The sequence below is a fragment of the Physeter macrocephalus genome, chromosome 19 (genome assembly GCF_002837175.3).
Source record: "Physeter macrocephalus isolate SW-GA chromosome 19, ASM283717v5, whole genome shotgun sequence".
Classification (NCBI taxonomy): Eukaryota; Metazoa; Chordata; class Mammalia; order Artiodactyla; family Physeteridae; genus Physeter; species Physeter macrocephalus.
Window position 1 is genome coordinate 35,323,088 of NC_041232.1, and position 23,999 is coordinate 35,347,086.

At 36.7% G+C, this 23,999-nt stretch overlaps 1 protein-coding gene across 1 annotated transcript in view; it reads right to left on the reverse strand.

The window, feature by feature from the left end:
- ROCK1 (Rho associated coiled-coil containing protein kinase 1) overlaps positions 1-23,999 on the reverse strand; it is a 151,807-nt gene that overhangs the window by 14,252 nt on the left and 113,556 nt on the right. Inside the window, exons 17-23 of the mRNA XM_024120556.3 lie at positions 20,713-20,819; positions 19,044-19,194; positions 16,625-16,785; positions 13,906-14,090; positions 11,890-11,959; positions 9,252-9,346; positions 1,328-1,493 (exon numbers count right to left, since the gene is read on the reverse strand). Of these exons, the coding sequence (XP_023976324.1) occupies positions 1,328-1,493; positions 9,252-9,346; positions 11,890-11,959; positions 13,906-14,090; positions 16,625-16,785; positions 19,044-19,194; positions 20,713-20,819 (935 nt within the window). The remainder of the gene's footprint in view (positions 1-1,327; positions 1,494-9,251; positions 9,347-11,889; positions 11,960-13,905; positions 14,091-16,624; positions 16,786-19,043; positions 19,195-20,712; positions 20,820-23,999) is intronic.

Genomic DNA, 23,999 nt, shown 5'->3' on the forward strand with positions numbered 1-23,999 from the left:
CATTTAGTTTTCTAGCTCTGTGACCCTTAGCAAGTCACAACCTTTCTGGCCTTCAGTTTCTTCATCTGAATAATGATGATGAAAATAACAATTTAAAATGTTTGATGATTATTGTATGGCTGTTAGCATAAATGATGCCATTGTGGGCCCATATATTTCCTCCTGTCCTTCCCCTGACCCTATCCAGAACTGTACTGTATGGTAAAAATCACTTCTTTGTTATCAAGGGCTTTGTAGTTAATAGATATTATTTAATAATCATTAGGACCAGGTGGTCTCTATGCTCTGTTAGTCCCCAATCAATGATGAAGACCTTTGCTGACACATTCCTGGTACCTACGAGACTAGTTATCCATTCATAAGTCTTGACGTAGGAATGCACTTCCTATTTCCAAGCACATACCTCCCATACCCTAGGTTAACTATAACATTGTCCCAATGGTCCCTTGGTGGTGTGGAGTGCAGCTGTGAATGCTTCCAGATAGTTGTCTGTCCGAACCCACTCTGTGAATAAGGTACCCTATAATAAACTGATCCACTGATTATACGGAGCTGCCTGCCTTGTTTTTCGGTCTCAAGATACCTTCTCAGTTTGGTGGGCACTTTTCATTTCCTCTGTCCTCCAACAATGTCTTTTAGTAATGTACTCATTCACCCTTCTATTTATATGATTTCATTTAATCTTCGCAAGAATCCTGTGGAATAGGTATTGTTTCTATTTTATAGATGAAGAATCTGAGGCTTGGAGAAGTTAAAGCACACTGCCAAGACCATGTAACTTCTTAGGGGTAAAGCTGGGATTTGAACCCTGACCTGCTTATACCAGAGCACTTGATGGTGGCTTCACCACCAAGAAGAAAAATCTCTCTAACTTCCCTTTCTAGCTCCATAATACATAGACCATAGTATAAATTTCAGGAATAGGTAATTGTCTGTAGTACTGGTTTTTCTATAATGGATTTGTAGATATCCACAAAGAATTTTTTATCCCAAAATAGTTACTCTGAATTTTATAGAATTCTGGTCATGAAATCAGTTGCAATTTATTAAGATAATAAAACAAATGAATTTAAGGTAAGCATTTCTTCACAGAAAATATATGAAGATCTACAGCCAGAAGGGGAAAAAACCCAATACACTGAATAAGAACTTCAATCATTAACAATTGTTTTAGATTATATAAATTATTTTATACATGAGTACAAGTTGACCATTGTGTATAAGTAAATACTCATGCACTTACACTTACCCAAACACTTTAACATGTAACCTATTTTGATTTTTAAATTAATTTTAATCACATAACTTAATGAACTATCACACTTACCCGACTAACAGTGTGCTCTTTATCTGTAATCTCTTGTCTATTTCTTGAAGCAGCTTTCTTGCTTTCTTGGGTCAATTCAAAATACTGCTCTTCCAGAAGCCCTCGAGCCAACTGCTCAGACTCGGCTTTTGTTTCTGCTAGATCCAACTGAGTAGCAAGAGTTTCTCTAGTAGATTTAAAAAAGAAATGAATGTAAACAAATTCAACTCATTCTTCTAACTTAATCATATGCTTACAAACACAATTCTTTTTAAATGATAAAAAGAATTAAGTATTTTACTGCTTAAAATAAACCTTGAATCCATTACAGACTTCCTATGAAAGTAATGAATTTAACCTCTCACACTCAGAAAAACTACAAAAGCAAAGGACACTTTAATCTTGTACCTGCTATTTTGCTTAACTAAGAAAAAGGTAATAAAACAATGGCAAGAGGTCTACTTCTAGAAGGGAATGTGTTGGGATCTGGAATGAAATGCAGCATGACACAGTGGAAAAGTCATTGGCTTATAAATCAAGAGGCCAGGGCTGGACCCTTACCCCATTCTACCACTAGCTAATTGGTTAGGGACATTGGGCAAGTTCCTTATACTTACTGGAGCTCAACTTAATCAAATCCATAAAATGACAGGATTAAACTACATTATTTTTGAGGTCCCTTCCAGCTCTGAAATTCAATGAGATTATGAAGACTTATAAATAGACCTGCAAACCACCGTAAACTATTCTAGAAATGCTCCTTAGGAATAACATTTTAAAAGCCTTTCAGAATTGACATTCAGACCATGACCAGATCACTGCAGTTTGCCTGCTCTTCCCAAAGAACCTGTCTTCGATAAGTTATCTTGGTCATAATTGTAACCCCTACATACAGTAGGTGCTCAATAAATGTTTATTAAATGAATGAATGAATGACTTCCAACTATTTTCTATTAAGAGAGTAATACAAATACTTTAGGCTGCCTCAAGCCTAAAGAGGAAGACATATAGTGACTACAAAAAATAATAATTTTTTGGACAACTGTTTTTGTCCAACAAATATTTGAATGTTCCTATGTGCCAAACACTGTTCTAGGAATTAAGGCATACAGCAGTAACAAACTCCCTGCCCTCAGAAAACATACATTAGTAGTGTGAGACAGTTTAAAGAAATGAACAATATACAGTATATTACACAGAACAATGAAAAGAAAGGTGAAGAGGCTGTTGAGTATGGTCACTATTTTTTTTTAACATCTTTACTGGAGTATAATTGCTTTACAATGGTGTATTAGTTTCTGCTTTATAACAAAGTGAATCAGTTATACATATACACATGTTCCCATATCTCTTCCCTCCTGCATCTCCCTCCCTCCCACCCTCTCTATCCCACCCCTCCAGGCGGTCACAAAGCACAGAGCTGATCTCCCTGTGCTATGCGGCTGCTTCCCACTAGCTATCTATTCTACGTTTGGTAGTGTATACATGTGTGGTCACTATTTTATAGAGGGTGATCAAGGAGGCCTCTCTGCTAACCTGACATTTGAGGAAATATATGGAGGAAGTAAGAGAGCCATGCAGTGTATCCGGGAATACAGCTTCAGGCAGAGGAAACATCTAATACCAAATGCCTAAATGTTCGGAAGGAAGCTAATGTGAGCAGAGTGAGGAGGGGTTGGGGGGAGTTGTGAGATGTAGTAAGAGAAGTGGGGAGAGAGAATAGGTATTATAAGGCTTTCTAAAACAATATAGGGGGGCTTCCCTGGCGGCGCAGTGGTTGAGAGTCCGCCTGCCGATGCAGGGGACGTGGGTTCGTGCCCCGGTCCGGGAAGATCCCACATGCCGCGAAGCGGCTGGGCCCGTGAGCCATGGCCGCTGAGCCTGCGCATCTGGAGCCTGTGCTCCGCAACGGGAGAGGCCACAACAGTGAGAGGCCCGTGTACCGCAAAAAAAACAAAACAAAAAAACCCAATATAGGGACTTTGGCTTTTACTCTGAGTATTCTGTCTTAAAAACATCATTCTGGCTGTTGTTTAACATCAGACTAGAAGGGGGACAATGGTAGAAGCAGGGATACCATTTAGGAGGCAACTGAAATAATCAAGAATGGAGATGATGGTAGTTTGGATCAAGCTGGTAAATGTTAAAAGTGGTAAGAAGTGATCATATTATGGACATGTTTTTTAGTTATAGCTAGGAGTTATTGATGGATTTCATGCAGAGTAAAAGAAAAAAAGAAGAGTCTAGGATGACTCCAAGTTTTGGATTTAAGCAACTAGGAATAACAGCATAGCTAATATTGACATGGGGAAGACAGGGAGGAGCAGGCTGGCAAGGTGAGGGAGTAAGGCATTTTTTCTGGACATGTTATATATAAGATGCTTATTAAACACTCAAGTGGAGATGTCAAACAGACAGCTAGATTTATAAGTCTGGAATTCAGGGGAGAATATACTTGTACACTGATGCTATTTAAAGCCCTGAGGCTAGATGAGAACAAGTAGGGAGTGATCCCTTGGGTCCTCCAAACTTTAAAGGTCGCAGAGATGGGAAAGGACAAAGGAGCAAAGAAGGGTGAGGAAGAGCAGCCAGTTCAATAAGAGGAAAACAGTGTTTGGTGTCACAGAAGACAATAAAGAAATTTTGTCAAGAGAGAGTAATCAATTATGTCAATTGCTGCTATTAAATAAGATAAGGACTGAGAACTGACTATAGATTTTAGCTATTAGGAAGTCACTAGTGACCTTGAAAAGGGTTATTTTGGTAGAGTAATAAGTACAAAAGTCTTGAGTGAGCTCGAGAGAGAATGGGAGAAGAGGACCTGATGATAAATGGTATGTCACTTTTCAAGGAAGTTTGCTACAAAAGGAAGCAAAAAAATAGGATGCTACCTGGAAGTAGATATGTAGTTTAAAGAAAAGGAGGCTGGACTTTCCTGGTGGCGCAGTGGTTAAGAATCCACCTGACAATGCAGGGGACATGGGTTCGATCCACAGTCTGGGAAGACCCCACATGCTGCAGAGCAACTAAGCCTGTGCACCAAAACCGCGGAGCCTGTGCTCTGGAGCCCGCAAGCCACAACTACTGAAGCCCTCGCACTTAGAGCCCGTGCTCTGCAACAAAAGAAGCCACCACAATGAGAAGCCTGCGCACCGCAACGAAGAGTAGCCCCCACTCACCTTCGATCCACAGTCTGGGAAGACCCCACATGCTGCAGAGCAACTAAGCCTGTGCACCAAAACCGCGGAGCCTGTGCTCTGGAGCCCGCAAGCCACAACTACTGAAGCCCTCGCACTTAGAGCCCGTGCTCTGCAACAAAAGAAGCCACCACAATGAGAAGCCTGCGCACCGCAACGAAGAGTAGCCCCCACTCACCGCAACTAGAGAAAGCCTGCGCGCAGCAACAAACACCCAACGCAGCCAAAAATAAAAATAAATAAATAAATTTTTAAAACCCTTACAAAAAAACAAAAAAGAAAAGGAGGTTATTTTTTAAAGAGATGTTTACCTGTATGCTTATATAACAATAGGAATGACTACAGAAAGGAAAAAACGATGTAGGAAAGATGAGAGTATTATTGGAGTCATACTCTTAAGTAGGCAGAAAGGGATGGGATCAAGGGGCTGCCTTTAGGTAAATTCATGTAAATTTTGTCCATTTACATGAATCAGAAGGAAGGTAGGGTTTTAGGTACAGATGCAAACAGGTTAGTAACTATGGTGATGGAAGAGAGGAGATGTTCTATGACTTCCAGGAAGCAAGGCCATTTGCTGAGTATGAGAACAAGGAGAAGTTGTTGACTTGAGGAGGGAGAAAAAGATAGAAGATAGTTGTCTAGAAGAGTAAGGGAGTTAGGAAAAGATAAAATAATACTGCCATTGGTAAGTCTATGAATACTAAGGGGTGGTAATGCAGGGCTTCAGATGGATAACATGTTCTCATCTGGGGTTACTGCTTTGCATCATGTTCAGATAAATTATCTGCAACTACATTCATCCAGACTTCCTTCACAACTCTCCATAGTAAAAGACCTGTCTTTACTGATGTTTAAGGCCAATCTCTCACTTTTATTCTCCTATCTCCTTAAAGAAATCAATTTATCAATAATTCCCTATGCTTCTAGATTATAAGATTATAAGCAGGGGCTTTGTTCTTATTCACTGCTGTATTCCAAATGCCTAGAAAAGCATCTGGCCCATAGAAAGTGCTCAGAAATTTTGTTTGAATCAGTGAACAGATGTGCAACTTTTTCCACTCTGATTTCCTTGCCATGTCCAATGCTCAAATTTCTGCTATCTTTAAAAAGAAATGACGCTCCTTCACAGTCTCCTCCAGCTACTGCCATAGCTCCTTGCCTTAACAACTATGTTTCTTGAATTTTTTGATTTAATAAATATTTACTGAGCATCTACAATGTTCTAGGTACAATTCTAGATGCTAGGCATATAGCAGTGAATTAGAGTTAAGAACAAAACAACTGAAAATTCCTTCCTTTGTTGAGCTTAAGTTTGAATGGAAAGAGAAAAACAACAGAATAAGTAAGCGAATTCTATAATATATTAGGAAGAGATAAGTGCTAAGGTAAAAATAAAACAAGGAAGAAAGTACTGAGCTGGGCAGCTAGGTAGTACGGTGAGAGCATTCTCAATTTTTGAAAGAGTGTTCAGGGAAGGTCTCTCTTGAGATTACATTTAGGCCTAGACCTGAAGAGGGTAAAGGAAGAACCCATGTGGATATTCAGAGGAAAATGTTCCAGGCAAAAGGATGAGCAAGTCCAAAGGCCCTGAGACAGGAGAGTTAAGACTGTTTTGTGAACAGTAAGAGGTCAATGTGGCTGCTGTCCACTCTCTCTGTACTTCTACCCTTCCCACTCATGTCTCAGTCTACTTCAGTATAGTACCTATCAATATTGTCATCACTATTTAGGAACTGTTCTCAACAAGATAACAACCTTAAATATAATGGACAATTTATTTTTTACTTGACCTTTCTGAGTATTTGGAATTTTAAGTCACTTTCTCTTTTTTGAAATATTCTATTCCCCTGGCATTTGTGATACCCCACTCTGCTTTCCTCTTTGTTATTATGGGTGACTTTATACTTTCCTTTCCTCTGCCCATTCCTTAACCTACACTAGGGGTTACAACTTGTTGCTTGAGAGAGCCAAGTGAGTCCATATAAATGTACCCTCATACCTCCTTTCTGTACCTGCATGTGCGTGCACATGCATGCATGCATACATACACACTTAAAAATAAATTTGGGCCAATATTTTACATAAAAACTGAGATTCCTGGCTTCTCTTGAAAAATCAGAAGATCTTGAAGTACTGGGTCAGTGCTACCATATGGCAGCAAATGCACAGAACTGAGGACATGAACTCCAGTTTGTTATAATCCTCACAACTCACGCAATGGATGCTACCGATACTTAGATCCAACTAACTTCAACCCAGTTACATGTATGGTATCATAGGCTCAAGAGTTCATAAACCCTGATAAACACAACCATCTTAATAAATCTCATCTATCTTAGTGGTTTCAGCATGAAATGACTGTTGAATTGGCTTCAGGTCCTTATCTTTGAGTTCTAAAGCAATAATGCCAATGTCTGGTATCCATTTCTCTTTGGACATCCCATAGGCACCTCAAACTCAGTAAATGTGAAATAGAAATAACCTTGTTTGCTCTCATTCCCCCAAACTGGTATTCTTAGCTTAGGGACTACCACTACCAACAACCCAATTGTCCTGGTCAGAAACTTGAGCTGACCTGAAATTTTCCCTAACTTTTATTCCCGTACCTTCAAATCTACAACTCCTATTGCTTCTACTTTCTATTTTTTCCTATGCACTTGCCTCTCCTTTTACTGCCAACTTCCACTATAATTGTATATCTAGATTATTCCAATGGCAGTATAACTGGACTCCCTATATCCCCCCAGCTTTGCCTCACTCCAATCCATTCTCTAAAGACTGGAGACTTCTAAAACCCTATCTTGTCAATCCCTAGCTTAAATTTTCATTTATTCATTGAATATTTATTGAATACTTATTATTTGCCCGGCCCTGATCTAGGTGATGTGGATATACAACAGAGAATGGCAAAAAAAATAAAATCTTCCACTCTTCAATGTTGATAAATCCCAATGACACACAAGCCCTTCGTAATCTGACTCAGGTTTATCTCTCCAGCCTCATCTGTCACCAACTGTCTCCCTACCTGCAAATGAAAGCATTTGCTGCTCCCAAATCACAGACTGGCTTTTGCCTATATTGTTCTCAACCCATATCCCATTCCCTGGTGAATTCTACTCTTCTTAGTTGTCACGTGGGGAATGTTCTCTGAATCCCAGATGGTAAGATAAGGTATATACCCCTTCAGTATATTCCAATAGCACTTTGTCATAGCCACTTACCTTAATTATGTCTGTTTCCTGACTAGATTCTGAAGCACTTGATGGTAAGAGCCATAACTTATTAATAATTATATCACTGGCATGAAGCACAGCACATAGCACAATAGTGGTAATCAACACATTTCTCTTAAACAGATCAAACAAGGGAAAACATATCAACCCCATGAAACAATATAGTATGTAGCAGATTGGGTGTCCCCTTCACTGTGAATGCATATAAACTGGGACTGTATATTACATTGTAGATACCACACAAATGATAGGCAACAGACTATACTCTACAAAAGGAGTTTACTACTGTCACAGAGAGAAACAAGGAAATGTAGCTTTGTGCCTACCTTAGAGTTTACCTAATGTATTAAGGATCTAAGCACTGAGTGCCAATGGTTGCTAAAAATAGAGGTAGTCTTCTTCCCTCTAAAAATCAGATTTGAATCTGTTTAAGCCTCCAGATTAGGGGTGTCCAGTAAAACTTTCTACGATGACAGAAATGTTCTATACTTGTGCTGTCCAATATGGTAGACACTGACCATATAAGACTATTAAGCACCTAAGTTGTGGCTAGTACATCTGAGGAACTAAAGTTTTAATTTTATTTTAATGAACTAAAGTTTAAATTTAAACAGCTACATGTGACTGGTGGCTACCATACTAAACAGTGAAACTCTAGATTTAACCATTGATTTGCAAAAAACACAGAAGGATGACGAAAATGTTCAACTAACTATGGAAACAGAATCAGCAAAATCATAACTGAGGAAAACTATACAGGACAAATGATTCAGTTCCTTCAACAAATAAGTATCAGGATAGTGATTACTCTTGTGATGGGGAGGGAAGAGGCATAAGCAGAAGCGGGGATATAGTGGGCTTCTGAGGTAGATTTTGTTCATGGGTGGTGGTTATAATGGTATTTGTCATATAATTCATAAAACTGTACATGTTTTGCTATTTTATGTATTTGTTTGCTTCAACAATAAAAGTTAAAATTTTTTATTTCTTTCAAAGGTGGTTAAATGGAAAAGAATATAACAATGTGAGAAAACTAGTTTCGATGTCTGTTCTCACACTATCTAGCTATGAGCAGTAGTTACACTTAATAGTTTTCTAAGATCACCTCCTTGGTAAGGCCCTAGGCACACATGCAATGGAAATTAACCTGCATTATAATACTAAGAGGAAGACCCTGAACACCTTTACGTAACATAAAATGATGACTTGCAAATACAGCGTGAACTATTTATATACAAATAGATGTTTGAAGATTGAGAGACCCTTGAAAACAATTTACTGTCACAATTTAGTGAATCTCCGTACAACCGCTACAGTGTTAATGTATCAAATTATTTCTTCACCATAAAGGCAAATCTAGCTTGAATCTAGTTTGATTTGTTCTGAATTAGCCCAATAAGATTTGCTATTCCACTGCCATCAGAATAATGGCACATCTATTCTCTATCTTTAACCTTAAATTTAAGAATGTTTTGCTATAGTACTGATTCTTGTTCTAAACTAAAATGGACATACTTTTCACTTTGTAGTTCCTGTATTTTCTTTGAATTTTCTCTGTTTTTTTCTTCAATTTCTTCCTTAAGTTCCTTTACCTGGGTTTTATAAAGTGTCTGCAAAACAAGGGATAAGAAGAAGTAAGTGTTTATGGTAGGTTAAAAAACAGTTCGGTAGTTTCTTATAAACAATTAACACATGGTCCAACAATTCCACTCCTAAGTATTTACCCAGGACAAATACAAATATATATCCATACAGAGTCTTATACATAAATTTTCATTGCAGTTTTATTCATAGTAACTCCAAACTGGAAACAACTCCAAATATCTATCATCAGATGAATTTTTAAAGTTGTGATGTACCCATACTACTCAACAATAAAAAGGAATGAACTACTAATATATACAGCATGATAAACCTAAAAAATGTTAAGCTGTCTGAAAGAAACAGGTGCTAAAGAGTGTGTACTACATGATTCCATGTATATGAAATTGTAGAATAGGTGAAAATAATCAATAAGACAGAAAGCAAATCAGTGGTTGCCTGCAGATAGAGGTGGGTGGAGAAGATTGACTCCAAAGGGCCATGAAGGAAATGTTTTATAAAACATGTTGATTGTGGTGGTGGTCACAGTATATACACATATGTCAGAATTTATCAACCACTTAAAATGGGTACAATTTATTATATATAAATTATACCTCAAAAATATATTAAATATTATATTGATTTGGGAAAAACATTATAAAGAAACTTAGCAAGCAATACTTATTTAAAAGTTAGATCAATTCTTGAAATGAATAATGTTAGAGAAACCACTTCTCCTTTGGGTGATGAAGTGGGTGGTTGAGAGGTAGAAGAAATATCCATAAATAGGATTTATCAATGTTCTGTCAACATGAATAATATATACTTATTACAGAACAATGATTCTTACAAAATTCACTAGGTTTTTGCCAACTCCATCAACAAATATTTAACAGGTATGAAAAAGTATTAGATCCACACTGTGTTAGATGCTGAGGTTACAGAGTAAACTTCCAATTCTGAAGTCTATGTCTTTTTTTAAAACCACCCTTTTTAGTTTAAAAGATAAGGAAAACAATAGTAAGGACCAGCAAATAGCTGTGGAGTACTACTTTTACACTGTACACTGAATTATACCTCTAACAAACAGCACTTCTCTAGGGGGAAAAGTACATTTCCATGGGAATGCAAATGAAGGAAGAATGTTGGCTGGCTCTAGTTTAAGTGCTTACAATTTCTAAAATGAAATAGTCCATTCTGCATTTAGGAATCAGATTCTCATTTCTCCTTTCTCTGACTTCAATTACTCAAATTTATATGTGTAATCAATGAAGTAAGAAAAAGAAAAATAACCTGATTTGAAAGCCCAGATTAAAGAAAATCTTAAATTTGGTTCATAATAACTTATCAAATTTAGCAACATCTAACCCAGTCCTCATAAGCAATAGAATAAATAAAAACTAAAGACAGGGTTAGTATTTTTGTATGGTTTTTATACAGGCAAAAATCAAGAATCCATAGGAACCACCACAAATCACTTGATAGCCATCCCCAAACATGGAGGCACTGAATGATTACTCTGTGGAAGCCTAGGGACAAAAAGGTGTGCTTGATATTACAGACCACTTTGCAGAAGTCAGTACCACACACTGAATAGTTAAGGTTAATTTACACTCAGGGAAAAGTTTTTCAACAATCTTGAATTATTTTTTAATTTAAAAACATATTCCAGTGATAGTATAATAAGCCAAGAAGAAATAGACAGAAGTAGAAAGTCACCATACTTATTAGGAGTTGAAAAGAGTAGAGCATGAAGCTCTTAATTGTGTGAAATTCTGTAGAGCTCTAATGGTATCCAGATTTTTACTAGAGAAATCATTATTTCCAATATTGTTCACACATTGGTTTCTAGGGCATGTTTATCAGTGTAACTCATACTCCATGCATTTAATTACACTGCTTAAAGCTCATAGGAAAGGTGGTTGCCACTGAATGAGAAATGGAGCTGGTAGATAAATGTTAAGCTGAAATGGCAGAGCACAAGCTTGGCAACCAGAGGAAGTAAACAAAAATTCAGAGGTTTCAATAAAGCCTCAAAGCATTAGCTATAAATGCTCATCAACAGTAGTAATGAAAATAACTTGGCCTGCAGCAAATAAGAAAATGATTTTTATGGAGAAAAAGGATAACAGATGTATAAAAGTGCACACAGAGCTAAAACAGGAAAAAGCTCCTCAACATTAGTTATACCCACAACTGTATGTAGTTATACTTAGAGATATATGTATGTAGGCCACTATAATGTGTATACAAGAACCACACAGGATAATACCGGCACGCTAAACCACCAGAGCTTGCTACCAGGCAGACAGAACCCTTAACAAAGTCTTATATGTAGCTCCAGTTTGAAAGCAACTCTGGAAATATCTGCACAAAAACAGTCATTTCTTTACAAGTAAACAGACCACCAACTCAGATCCAGAAATGAAATGCAGAGATGGGGATATAAAGAAGGGGAGAAAACTACTTCACAGTCATTTGAAAAAGAATCATAGTTCACATTAAAAATCTAAATACCTTGTTTTAAGTCAGGTTTTGAAACAATCTATATGTTAAAAATGATTCTCACCGAGAAATACTGCTCAGCTTCAAGCTGATCTTGTAGCTCCCGCATCTGTCCTTCATTTCCTCTGTATTGTCTTTAGACAAAAGAGAAAACAGTAAACAAATGCTCCTACTTATAATAGACTTTATATTATTCTTTGTTTCTTAAAGTTGCTACAATAAAAAAGGTTTACTAAAGTAACCTTTGTTTCAAAAAAATCATTCTTCAGGGACTTCCCTGGCAGTCCAGTGGTTTAAGGCTCTGTGTTTCCACTGCAGGGGGTGCAGGTTTGATCCCTGATAGGGGAAGTATGATCCCGCATGCCGCACGGTGCGGCCAAAAAATTTAAAAAATCATACTTCATTATACAGGATTACTTTACTAGTTATATTTGGTTAGGCCACACTGTCTGCTCCTTATTAAATGATACTATGAAAAGTTGAGGGAACAGTTTTCTACTGAAGGTCACTTATTAATTGTGGATTAATCCACAATGCAAAAATAAAAATGATATTTTTTGGTAAATTTGTGTAAAGAAAAGCTTTCTTAGGGATACATTTAAAATGTCTTATGCAGTAAGTAGACTATTAAAAACTTGACCATATTTAATAAATAATAATTTAGTACTATATTTTATGGTCAATTAAGCACAAGTGTGCAGTGGAAATGAATACTCAGGTAAGGAGTAAGAAGGGAGGCAATAACAACAACTGACAAAGGAGGAGTAACACAGATAAAGAGACAAGTACATGTACAGAATACATACACGTAAACACTGCTCACAGAGAGGAAAGGACTCAAAAAGACAGAGACACAATGCGACCCAAAGACAGCTATTCAACAATGAACAATTCCATCTGCAGCTGCAAGGTCTTCATATTAGATAGTAACAACTTTTTATTTTCAGCATATGGTTGACAGAAAGTACATAATAATTATTAGTTAAATGCTGAGTGAAAGTTATTTCGGGAGAAGAAAACTACAAAACACATTACTTGGTAAAAATAGTGGCTCTAAAAGGGGAAAAGGGGCTTCCCTGGTGGCGCAGTGGTTGAGAGTCCGCCTGCCGATGCAGGGGATGCGGGTTCGTGCCCCCGTCCGGGAGGATCCCACATGCCGCGGAGCGGCTGGGCCCGTGAGCCATGGCCGCTGAGCCTGCGCGTCCGGAGCCTGTGCTCCTCAACGGGAGAGGCCACAACAGTGAGAGGGCCCGCGTACCACAAAAAAAAAAATAAATAAAAAAAAAATAAAAGGGGAAAAGAATTTCACCAATATAAAGTCAACAAAATCAAAACCAGCAATTTTACCTAAGAATTACTGTGTTGTAAACAAAGCTGGCAAATGAAGACATTATAACATAAATTTGGAGGAAATAAAACCTCATGGTCTGTTATAAGGTATCTTTGATATTAAATTTCTGAAGCATGTCCTTATACAAATTCTGAAAGTCATACTGACACCTTGCTTTGTCCCCATTTCAAGTAAGTGGGCACATCACATTTCAGAATAGAAGAAAAAGGACATTTTGCACTTTGAGATGAACCAAAGAAACAAAATAAAACAAACAAACAAACAAATACAGGGCCATCATGTCTAATGTCTAATTCTAGTCTCTAAAATAAAGAAACCTTAAACATTTTCTGTAAGGTACTAAATCCTTAATAAAAAGGTTATTCCTGATTTTTGTAATTCTAGTGTGAAGAAACATGATGACTTTTGTAGATATGAAAATCATATGAGAAAACTGTGTTTTTCCTACCATAAACAGACATCGTAAAATCACTAGTCTTGATAATGTCCTTTTTTTCCCCCTTTAAATAACTGTGTTTTTTATTTAGTAAGCCTGTCTTTCCAAAGTCTGAACTCCCTTGCAAGCCTTCTTTGCAAATACATTCTTTTATTTTTTCTAAATGCTTTTTCCTAAATCTTCCTTTCACAAACTCTAAATACACAACCTATACACACATAAAATATGAAACACATAAGCAAATGCTAAACACAAAAAAGAAAGAAATCAAGAATGTTATTTCCAAAACTTACTTTGTAAGCTGAGCTAATTCAAACTCTAATAATCTCTTTGCTTCCAATAAAGTATTTATTTCCTGTTTCATCTGCTTTTCTAAACCTTTTAAATTGTCTGCCTCAAATGCTTGGGTCTTCAATTCATTTTGTAACAAGAGTCGCTTATTTGACTCCTGCTCCAGTTGCAGGGATAGATTCTTAACCTATGAATGAGAAAAATAATTGGGATTGTAAATCTCTTTAGTAATTTATTAGAAATCATTTGAAGGAATACTAATCAAATCTCAAGTACATTATAATTCCTTATAAAAGTAGAAAATATTAGTATTGTAATGAGTCTTCACTGTTCTATGCATTTATTACTGCAGAATTTAGTGTTAAATTAATTCCCAAATTTCAGATGTGAGATCTTGAAGGGAAAAGAAATCTGGTTTATTTGTACCCCAACCTGTATGGAAATTTTGGAGAAGGTGAGTATAAAAGTCACTTTTGGGGGGACATTCCTAAATGGTATTTAAATTTACCTGTTCTTTCATAAATGTTTGTACTCTACAACCCTCCAGAGTTTATAAAACAAATTGAATATATATTTAATTCAACTCAATAAATATTTATCAAGTACTTATTAGGCATTAGGACTAATAAACAAAAAATTCTTACAGTGGTTACAGTGCCCTTCCTGATCTATTCTGTTTACTTTCCTAGCATTATCACTGGCCATTCTCTGAATCCAATCATACTCCTCAGATGCTCCAGTGTGACAAACTCTCCATCACCACACAGTTTTATTTTTGTTGGTTTTTAAAAAAATTTATTTATTTTATTATTTATTTATTTTTTGGCAGTGTTGGGTTTTCGTTGCTGCGCGCGGGCTTTCTCTAGTTGCAGCGAGCGGGGGCTACTCCTCGTTGCGATGCACAGGCTTCTCATTGCGGTGGCTTCTCTCATTGCGGAGCACGGGCTGTAGGTGCGTGGGCTTCAGTAGTCGTAGCGCATGGGCTCAGCAGTTGTGGCGCACGGGCTTAGGTGCTCCGCAGCATGTGGGATCTTCCCGGACCAGGGCTTGAACCTGTGTCCCCTGCACTGGCAGGCGGATTCTTAACCACTGCGCCACCAGGGAAGTCCCCACCACACAGTTCTTGCACAGGCTATTCTCTGTCTTTCCCTCTTCATTTATTCTTTCTTCAGCTCTTAAATGCCAAACCCTTAGTGAGGCCTCCTTTACCTCCTGCATGTGATTAGTTCTAACACTCCTACTTGGTATGTCCTCTTTAAATATGTTATGCTTGTAATTCAGTTTTAATATCTGTCTTTCCCTTTGGGTTCTAAATTCCATAGAAGTCAAGATCATAGCCATCTTATTCTGTACCCCAACTCCTAGCACAGGGCTAGGCAGATAACACGTGGTCAAAAGTTACATTTTAAAATTACTGAATATTATCTCCCAAATTTTCAACATACATTCTTCCTGCATGCTGGCTCTATTAGGTATCTCTAATCTCTCTTCTTTCTTGTCCATTCTATATACCACTACCAGATTACTTATCCTGAAAGAGTGTTTTCATCTATAGCTTTATAGTTTTTAAAACTATCAATACTTTGCCCTCCAGGTTTCCCCCATGACTACTCAACATGTCTCTCCTTTCCTGGTTTGATCAAGTCGCTTTTTGTCCCTCACTTACCTATCTCCTTAAGCATTCAGTAATTACTCTTTTATCTATACTTAAAATGTTCCCTCTACCAATTCAGGCTTCTGACTTTCAAACTATCACCTTTTCAGGTCTTACTCAACCTTTGAAATATAGGTGACAACCCATTCCTCCTTTGTGAAGGCTTTCCTCACTAATCTAATCTTCTCTTTCTCCCTTCTCTAATTTACATATGTGAACTAATTATTTTTGGTCTTATAATTTCTAAAGAACATATACCGGCTTCTTTGGTGGTGCAGTGGTTAAGAATCTGCCTGCCAATGCAGGGGACATGGGTTCGAGCCCTGGTCCGGGAAGGTCCCACATGCCGCCGAGCAACAAAGCCCGTGCGCCACAACTACAGAGCCTGCGTGCTGCAACTACTGAAGCCCGTGTGCCTAGAGCCTGTGTTCCGCAACAAGAGAAGCCACTGCAATGAGAAGCCCGCACACCGCAATGAAGAGTAGCCCCTGCTCACCACAACTAGAGAAAGCCGGCGTGCAGCAACAAAGACCCAATGCAGCCAAAAATAAACAAATAAAATAAATAAATTTTAAAAATAAATAAAGTACATATACCAATCACTAGGATATAATATCATTTTATCTATTTACTGCTTCCTATCTATGTAAATCAAGCAAGACTCCACAGTTTAACGCTTCTTTTGAAATCTAAAAACAATGCTCCTCTTTGGAATTACTGGATACCTGACAATAAAGAGGTTTTTTTTTTTTTTTTTCTCTCTCTCTCTCTCTCTTAAAAAGCAAATGGTCAGTTTCTTCAGGGGGAGGAGCTGTGACACTTCTTTAAAGTTGTACTGTCACAGTGCAAAATGGTATAGAACCTATGGTGTGAATGTTCACTTTTCGAAGATGAAAATTTTAGGAGTTAGGGATATAGTGGTGACCTTACAGCAGTGAACACAGATACATATAGGTTATTTTATTAAAATCTCCACCATGTTGTTTAAACTATAGATAATGACTTTTTAGTCATAACAATAATATTCTCTTTTATAAGATGAACAAAATCAGTATTATTTTTCTTACTTCATCCTCCATCCTTTCTTTATTTTCAGTCAAATGCTCTAGCTTCTGCTGAGATTGTTTTAGATCAACATCTAGCATGGAACACTGCTTCTCAATCTGAACAACCCTATTTTCAGCCTTCTCTCGAGCTTCTCTCTCTTCCTTCAGCTTTTTTTCCATCTCTGTGAAAGAAAAAGTTACAAACATACATTTAAAGAAAAAGACTAATGCTTTTCACTTTCATGGGCTGTCTAAGACACCTAGGTGCCAAAAATCCCTACTGTTTTTATCCTGGGACTCTTTTAGAGCTATTCATTATAGAAATTTTAACATTATGAATTATTTGTATAGTGGGATCTCTAAAGGAAGAGAGTCATAAAGTATAACTAATCTTCCAAATCCATCCCTTGCCCGATGATCTGAGAGACTATTCAGTGCCATTTTCAGACCAGAAGGTGAAAGTATAGCTGGAAAAAAGTGGAGTATCTAAGGAGAATAATGGAGGTAGTTCAGATAAAAGTAGAAAAATAAGATTATGGTTATTAATCTATACCTAGCATTGTTCCAGAAAAGTTTCCGAGGCTTAAGGCTGTGATGTAAACTTTAATTTATGCAACTCAGACAAGATTCCATGATAGTGTAATACCTATTTTAATTATTATCAGAAGATATTAGTCTATAGTGAGGTTCCCTTTTTGAGATATGGTAACTAAGGTTCTGAAGGTTAATTTTCTAGGGTCCTGCAACTCTTAAGTTGCACCATCAGGTTTCAAACTTATTAAGTCTGCTTTCTCACTTTCAGACTGTCCTCTAGGTGACAAAATAGAAACCATCAGAATGGAGCTTTCTGAATAATTCCCAGATTTCTGGCTTGGGCCCCTGGATGTTGAATACCATCATCCATAACCATGATAATATCTCCCATTTATTGAAAGCTTTCTATGTACAGGCAGTTTAGATGCATTTTCCCACCTAATTTTTTTTTTGTTTTTTAATAGTCATAGACTGGTTAAGAGGAAAAGTAAATTTGTCTGATTACAAGCCTGGGCTCATAAAAACTAGATAGCCGTTAATCAAGACAGTCAGAATAGGAGTAAGGGCAGGTCTGACAGATAAGGTCACACGTTTTCCCTTGAATAAACTGAATTTAAGGTGCCAGGTAACACCTCCAGGTTACAGTAGGTTAAGAAGTGAGTAGAAGGTGAAGAAAAGGAAGACTTTTTTTTATAAGCTTGGCTATAAAGGGATGGAATAAAACAGTGGCAATTAGTAAGGATCACAGGTTGCTGCAAGGGTTTGTCTTTTTTTTTTTTTTAAGATGGGAGAGACTTGTACATGTTTACAACAAGAAGGAATTCAGTGGCGGAAAAAAGGTTGAGAATAAAGAGGAGAAAAAGAGGGCTTCCCTGGTGGCGCAGTGGTTGAGAGTCCGCCTGCCGATGCAGGGGACACAGGTTCGTGCCCCGGTCCAGGAAGATCCCACATGCCGCGGAGCGGATGGGCCAGTGAGCCATGGCCGCTGAGCCTGCGCGTCTGGAGCCTGTGCTCCACAATGGGAGAGGCCACAACAGTGAGAGGCCCGCGTACCGCAATAAAAAAAAAAAACAAAAAAAGAGAAGAAAAAGAAATAATAAGTTGAGATAAGAGGCTGGATAAGAGGCTGGATCTGAATACAGCTAGAACACATTAGCAAGGACAGGAAGAGGATCACCCTCCTCTAAGATGAGAAGGAAGATAATGAACATGGGTAAAGTAGTAGGACAGGTTGATTAAGTTAGAGAATTAGATTCTGAGGGGCTCACACCTAAGATTTAACAATTTCTTTCTGAAATAGGAGAATGTTCACCTAAAATTAAAGTGATAAAGAAATGGCACAGGAAGACTGAGGAGAGAAATAGAAGTTTAGGAGAAGGAAATGATGAGTGACATATATAAAAATGACAGCTCACCTGAGGCTGGAGACAATGCATTGGGATAACACCCATCTGAAGAACTATTTGAAGCAATGAAAAGTGGCCGCTAGTCTGATCTAGATCTGTTGTGCTTAGAGGCATAACACAGTGGAAATACAAAGGAATGAGAGAGTTGAGGGTACAGAGCAAGAAAGCAGATGAATTAACAGACAATGAGTTCCAGAATGGATCTCGAAGAAAACAAAGGAAAGGGCTGAAAAACTGGGAGAAATGAGAATCCACTGACTTTTACAGGGAGTAGAGGGTAGTATAGGGAGTAGAGAATGGTAGAGTAAGAGAACTAGCAGGTGAAATTGTCATTTTAATAAATGGAAGGTATCAAAAAAGGAAGGCACCCTTTTCCCAGATCATCATATAATTTCTAAGAGTTTAAACTACTACACAATAAAATTTGATCAAAATCAAAATATTTTTGTTGGCATTATTTAAAAACTAATCATGTAGAAAATATTAAAACTGACACTTACCACACATTGCAACAGACTTGGCCTCTTCAATAGATTGATGTTTGTCAGTTAAACGAGCTTTGGTTACTTTATGTTCATTTACCTCTTGTTCTAACCTTTGCTGTAATGATTTAAGCTTGTAGTTTAAATCTATTTCTAAGTTATTCTTTTCCTGTAAAATGAGAATGAGAGTTATGTACTACGCTGTGCAAAAGGCACATCATTAAATCTTATATTAATTAATATCCCATAAGATAATACATGAATCACATTGGCTTGAAATGTTATACCATATATACTTAAATATTTTTATTCAAGACACAACTTTATTTTTATACTTCTTGTATATTTCACACCATCTATAATGTCTTACTTTAAAAATCTCAGGGCTTCCCTGGTGGCACAGTGGTTGAGAATCTGCCTGCTAATGCTGGGGACACGGGTTCGAGCCCTGGTCTGGGAGGATCCCACATGCTGCCGAGCAACTAGGCCCGTGAGCCACAACTACTGAGCCTGTGTGTTTGGAGCCTGTGCTCCACAACAAGAGAGGCCGCGATAGTGAGAGGCCCGCGCACCGCGATGAAGAGTGGCCCCCGCTTGCCACAACTAGAGGAAGCCCTTGCACAGAAACGAAGACCTAACACAGCAAAAATAAATAAATTAATTAATAAACTCCTACCCTCAACATCAAAAAAAAAAAAATCACAATAAGCACATATAATTAAAAGCAAAATATCACCTTTTTTCTACCCCACCCCACCCCATGTGAATCATTAGCCATGGCTGATGGCAGGGCAGAGTTCGGTTATGTTCAGGAGGGTTCACTGCGAGGATCAGAAATGAATAGGACAATTCTTCAGTTCATTTAAAAATTTTTGCTACCGTTAAAAAAAACTGATCTCTATTTACATTTGCATCTACACCTAGATTTACCTTGCTCTGACAAAAGAATGTCAACATGTATTCCATTCCTGTTTGGGTACTTCTACTCTTCTTCTTTCATCCTATTTCCAAACTTATACCAGACTTAGGAATCGAAAAGCTATTCTGAATGACACAAAACATGTCCAAAGGACAAGATAAGTGGTGGATTTTCTGATCATTTATCTGAGGATCTACCACACCTACAATATTTCAGGGAGGTAAGCTAAATCTGTATATTACCTATTTAATCCTTTTCTTAGCAAGGTAGGGACAGAGGATATCCAATGGCATTTTTTGACTGTTATGAAAATTCTACATGCAAAGGCCAATTACATTATGTATGCTCTTTACTATTTTGCTAACTCTTACTAACGAAATGGAAAAAGCACACATGGTCTACTACATACTAATCCTTTGTTTTCCTTCTTCATAATTAGTAAGGTTCAGCATCTTCATCCTACCCATGTACAAAAAATGGGGGAAAAATTCTATATGAAGAGGTATCTCCAAACCAAAGCAATTTGTGATGATCACATAATATCAGGTATCTGATACCCTTCAAGGGTAAAAACAAACAAATAAAATTAACACCCTAAAAAGCCCAAATTAAGACCCACGTACACCTCCACACAGCAACCAACAATAAAAACTTCTAGAAATGTAAACATATAAAGATTAGGAATGAATGATCTTTTATAAAACCATCTTATAATATCTGATAATCAGTAAATACTATCTCATAATTGGTATATGTTAAATCATTTACCTTTTCTGAATGATTAAGCATGTCTTGAGCCTCTTTTCTTTCTCCTTCCACTCTTTCAAGATTATGTTTGAGATGCTTCACCTCCTCTTGTAAAGATGTAATTCGAGCTATCAAGTAAGAAAAAAGTTCAAGTCACATAGTCATTGAAAGAGAAATCTTTTTTTTCAGCATGATCATTAAGATAAAAAAAGTTTAAAATCTCCTGATCAGACAGAAATTTATTAAGTGTTTTCTTAGCAGTATATACAATAACTACAATACATAGTGATAAAAATGTTAATTCTAGTTGGAGATCATCTAGTACATATTCCTCATTTTACAGATGGTCAAAGAAATAAGCCTGAGCTTTGTCCCGAAATCAGATCTGAGTCCTAACCGAGTGCTCTTTTCCCCATGTTGATTAAGGCAAGTATTTAAGTGCTTTTTAATGTATCAGACATTCTGAAAAGTGTTTAATTACTCTTAAACTTAATGAAGAAAAACTCCATTACTAAAGAAACTAAGTTTTAAGGAATTCAAGTGCTCTAACAAAGCTTAGTTTTAACCTACCTGATGCTCATGTCATGCAATGGTAGCAACTCACATATTTAGAAACTCTACTCATTAAGATATGCTTTAGGTTTTACATTTTTAATGCATAAGTACTTAATAAACAAAATTTAATACATGCAGAATCTAACATATATGAATATAATTATATTGTCTAGTTCAAAAGTAAAAACCTATTTTTTTATTTTGTGATTCAATGTGGCCTAAGATTTGAAGGGGAAATGAATAAGGCACCCTAAAAGACCCGGAAAAAATTTGTACGTCTTAAAGTTTAGTGTTTAACTTGCAGTACTTGCCAAAGTCTTCAAGGCACTCAACCTGCCTGCTATATTTTACTGTTTCTGAAGTAGTTCTTTAATGAACAAATGAATATTAAATCTTTGGCACGTGATAAGGCTTGTCTGGTAGGCTAGTTCTAGGATCTAGAGAGCAATGAAGCGATTTTATTTACACACACACGCAATATGGCATTCTGTTCACATAGGAATATTTTCATATAGGAGAAAGAAACATCTGCTAGTTTCTTTCAAATGGTTGAGCAAAAATACAGAGAATGTGTGTGTTTGTATGGAGAGAGATAAAGCAAACATGGCAAGATGTTTAAATGTTAAAGTGCTACTTAAAAAATGCTTCTTCCTGTATTTATAATAAATAATAGGTTTTTAAAATCTGTAGAAAGATAGTATACTCAGGTTAAACTGAATTTTTGTGTAGAAGTTGTTCATATAAACCAACTCCCAAGAAGACAAAGTAATGAAAATATATGGGTTGAATTCATTAGAGTCCTAGTAACTTTATAAAAGGAATGTTAAATATATTTTATTTTCCTCATTTACTGTATTTTTTAAAAATGCTAGGAAGAAACTATAACTTGTCTGTACAATACGTAAAAGCAAAAAAGCTTCATATTAAAATAAAATATATATATATATATATATATATATATATATATATACAGTGGAAGGAATAAGAACCAAAATATCAGGGATCATAACCTAAGCAGATCAAAACAATAAAGCTTCTAGAGGAAAACAGGGAATAATATCCTCATGATTTAATCAAAGAATTCAACAGGCCACACTAAACAGCACTGACCACAAAAGAAAAAAAAATAGGACTACATTAAAAATAAGAAAAGTAAGACCTCCTGTTCATTGGCAGACAACATTTAAGAGTGAAAAGGAAAACCACAGAGTGGAAGAAGATAATTATGGTACATAAATTTGATAAGGGACTAATATCTAGGACTTCCACAAACCAACAAGAAAAAAAGCAAACAATCCAATAAGAAAAGTGGGGGGCAAAAGACTTGAAGAGCATATCACAAATTGCCAATAAACATGTGAAAAGTTGCTCAACCTCGGACACCAGGGAAATGGAAACTAACCCCTAAGGAAATACCATCAGGCACCACCTGAATGGCTAAAACAGTAAGACTGACAAAACTCAGTGGCGTTGAGTACTATCCTTGAGGAGGCAGTGGAATAACCAGAACTCTCATACATTGCTGGTGAATGTAAACTGCTGCTTGAAATACTTGGGTGTATTTACTAAAGCTAAATATACTCTATGGCTCTGCCATTTCTAGGTATATACCAAAAGGAAGCATATGTATGATTACCAAAGAATATGTATAAGAAAGTTCATATCAGCATTATTCACAATAATCCCCGAATGGAAACAATCAGAATACCTGATTTAAAAGACATCATCACAAAATAACTGATAAATTGCAGTGGTCATACAAAATACATGGAGTACTACACAGCAAGAAGAACAAACTACTGCCATATACAACAATACAGATGAACCTCGCAAACAATGTTGAATGAAATAAACCAGAAACAAAGGAGTGTTTTCTGCATGATTCCATATATAAAAGTTCAAAAACAAGCAAAACTAACTTATGTGTTAGAAGTCAGAACAGTGATTACTTCGGGGAAAAGGGGTTAGTGACTAAGTGGAAGTACAAGGGAACTTCTGGGCTGCTGGTAATATTCAGTTTCTATATGAGTGTGTTCATGCTGTGAAAATTTTTCCAGATACATATATTTTATTTATTTTAATATGTACAGATATGTTACTCTCAAAAACAAAAACAAAACTCACTGTGAAAAATCTAAATATGTTAAAATCCCCAAATATGAAATCTACTATCTAAATTTGAGGCCCATCAACTATATATAAAAATTAAAAATAAAGGAATGGGGACTTCCCTCGTGGTGCAGTGGTTAAGAATCTGCCTAATATGTATAAGAAAGTTCATATCAGCATTATTCACAATAATCCCCGAATGGAAACAATCAGAATACCTGATTTAAAAGACATCATCACAAAATAACTGATAAATTGCAGTGGTCATACAAAATACATGGAGTACTACACAGCAAGAAGAACAAACTACTGCCATATACAACAATACAGATGAACCTCGCAAACAATGTTGAATGAAATAAACCAGAAACAAAGGAGTGTTTTCTGCATGATTCCATATATAAAAGTTCAAAAACAAGCAAAACTAACTTATGTGTTAGAAGTCAGAACAGTGATTACTTCGGGGAAAAGGGGTTAGTGACTAAGTGGAAGTACAAGGGAACTTCTGGGCTGCTGGTAATATTCAGTTTCTATATGAGTGTGTTCATGCTGTGAAAATTTTTCCAGATACATATATTTTATTTATTTTAATATGTACAGATATGTTACTCTCAAAAACAAAAACAAAACTCACTGTGAAAAAT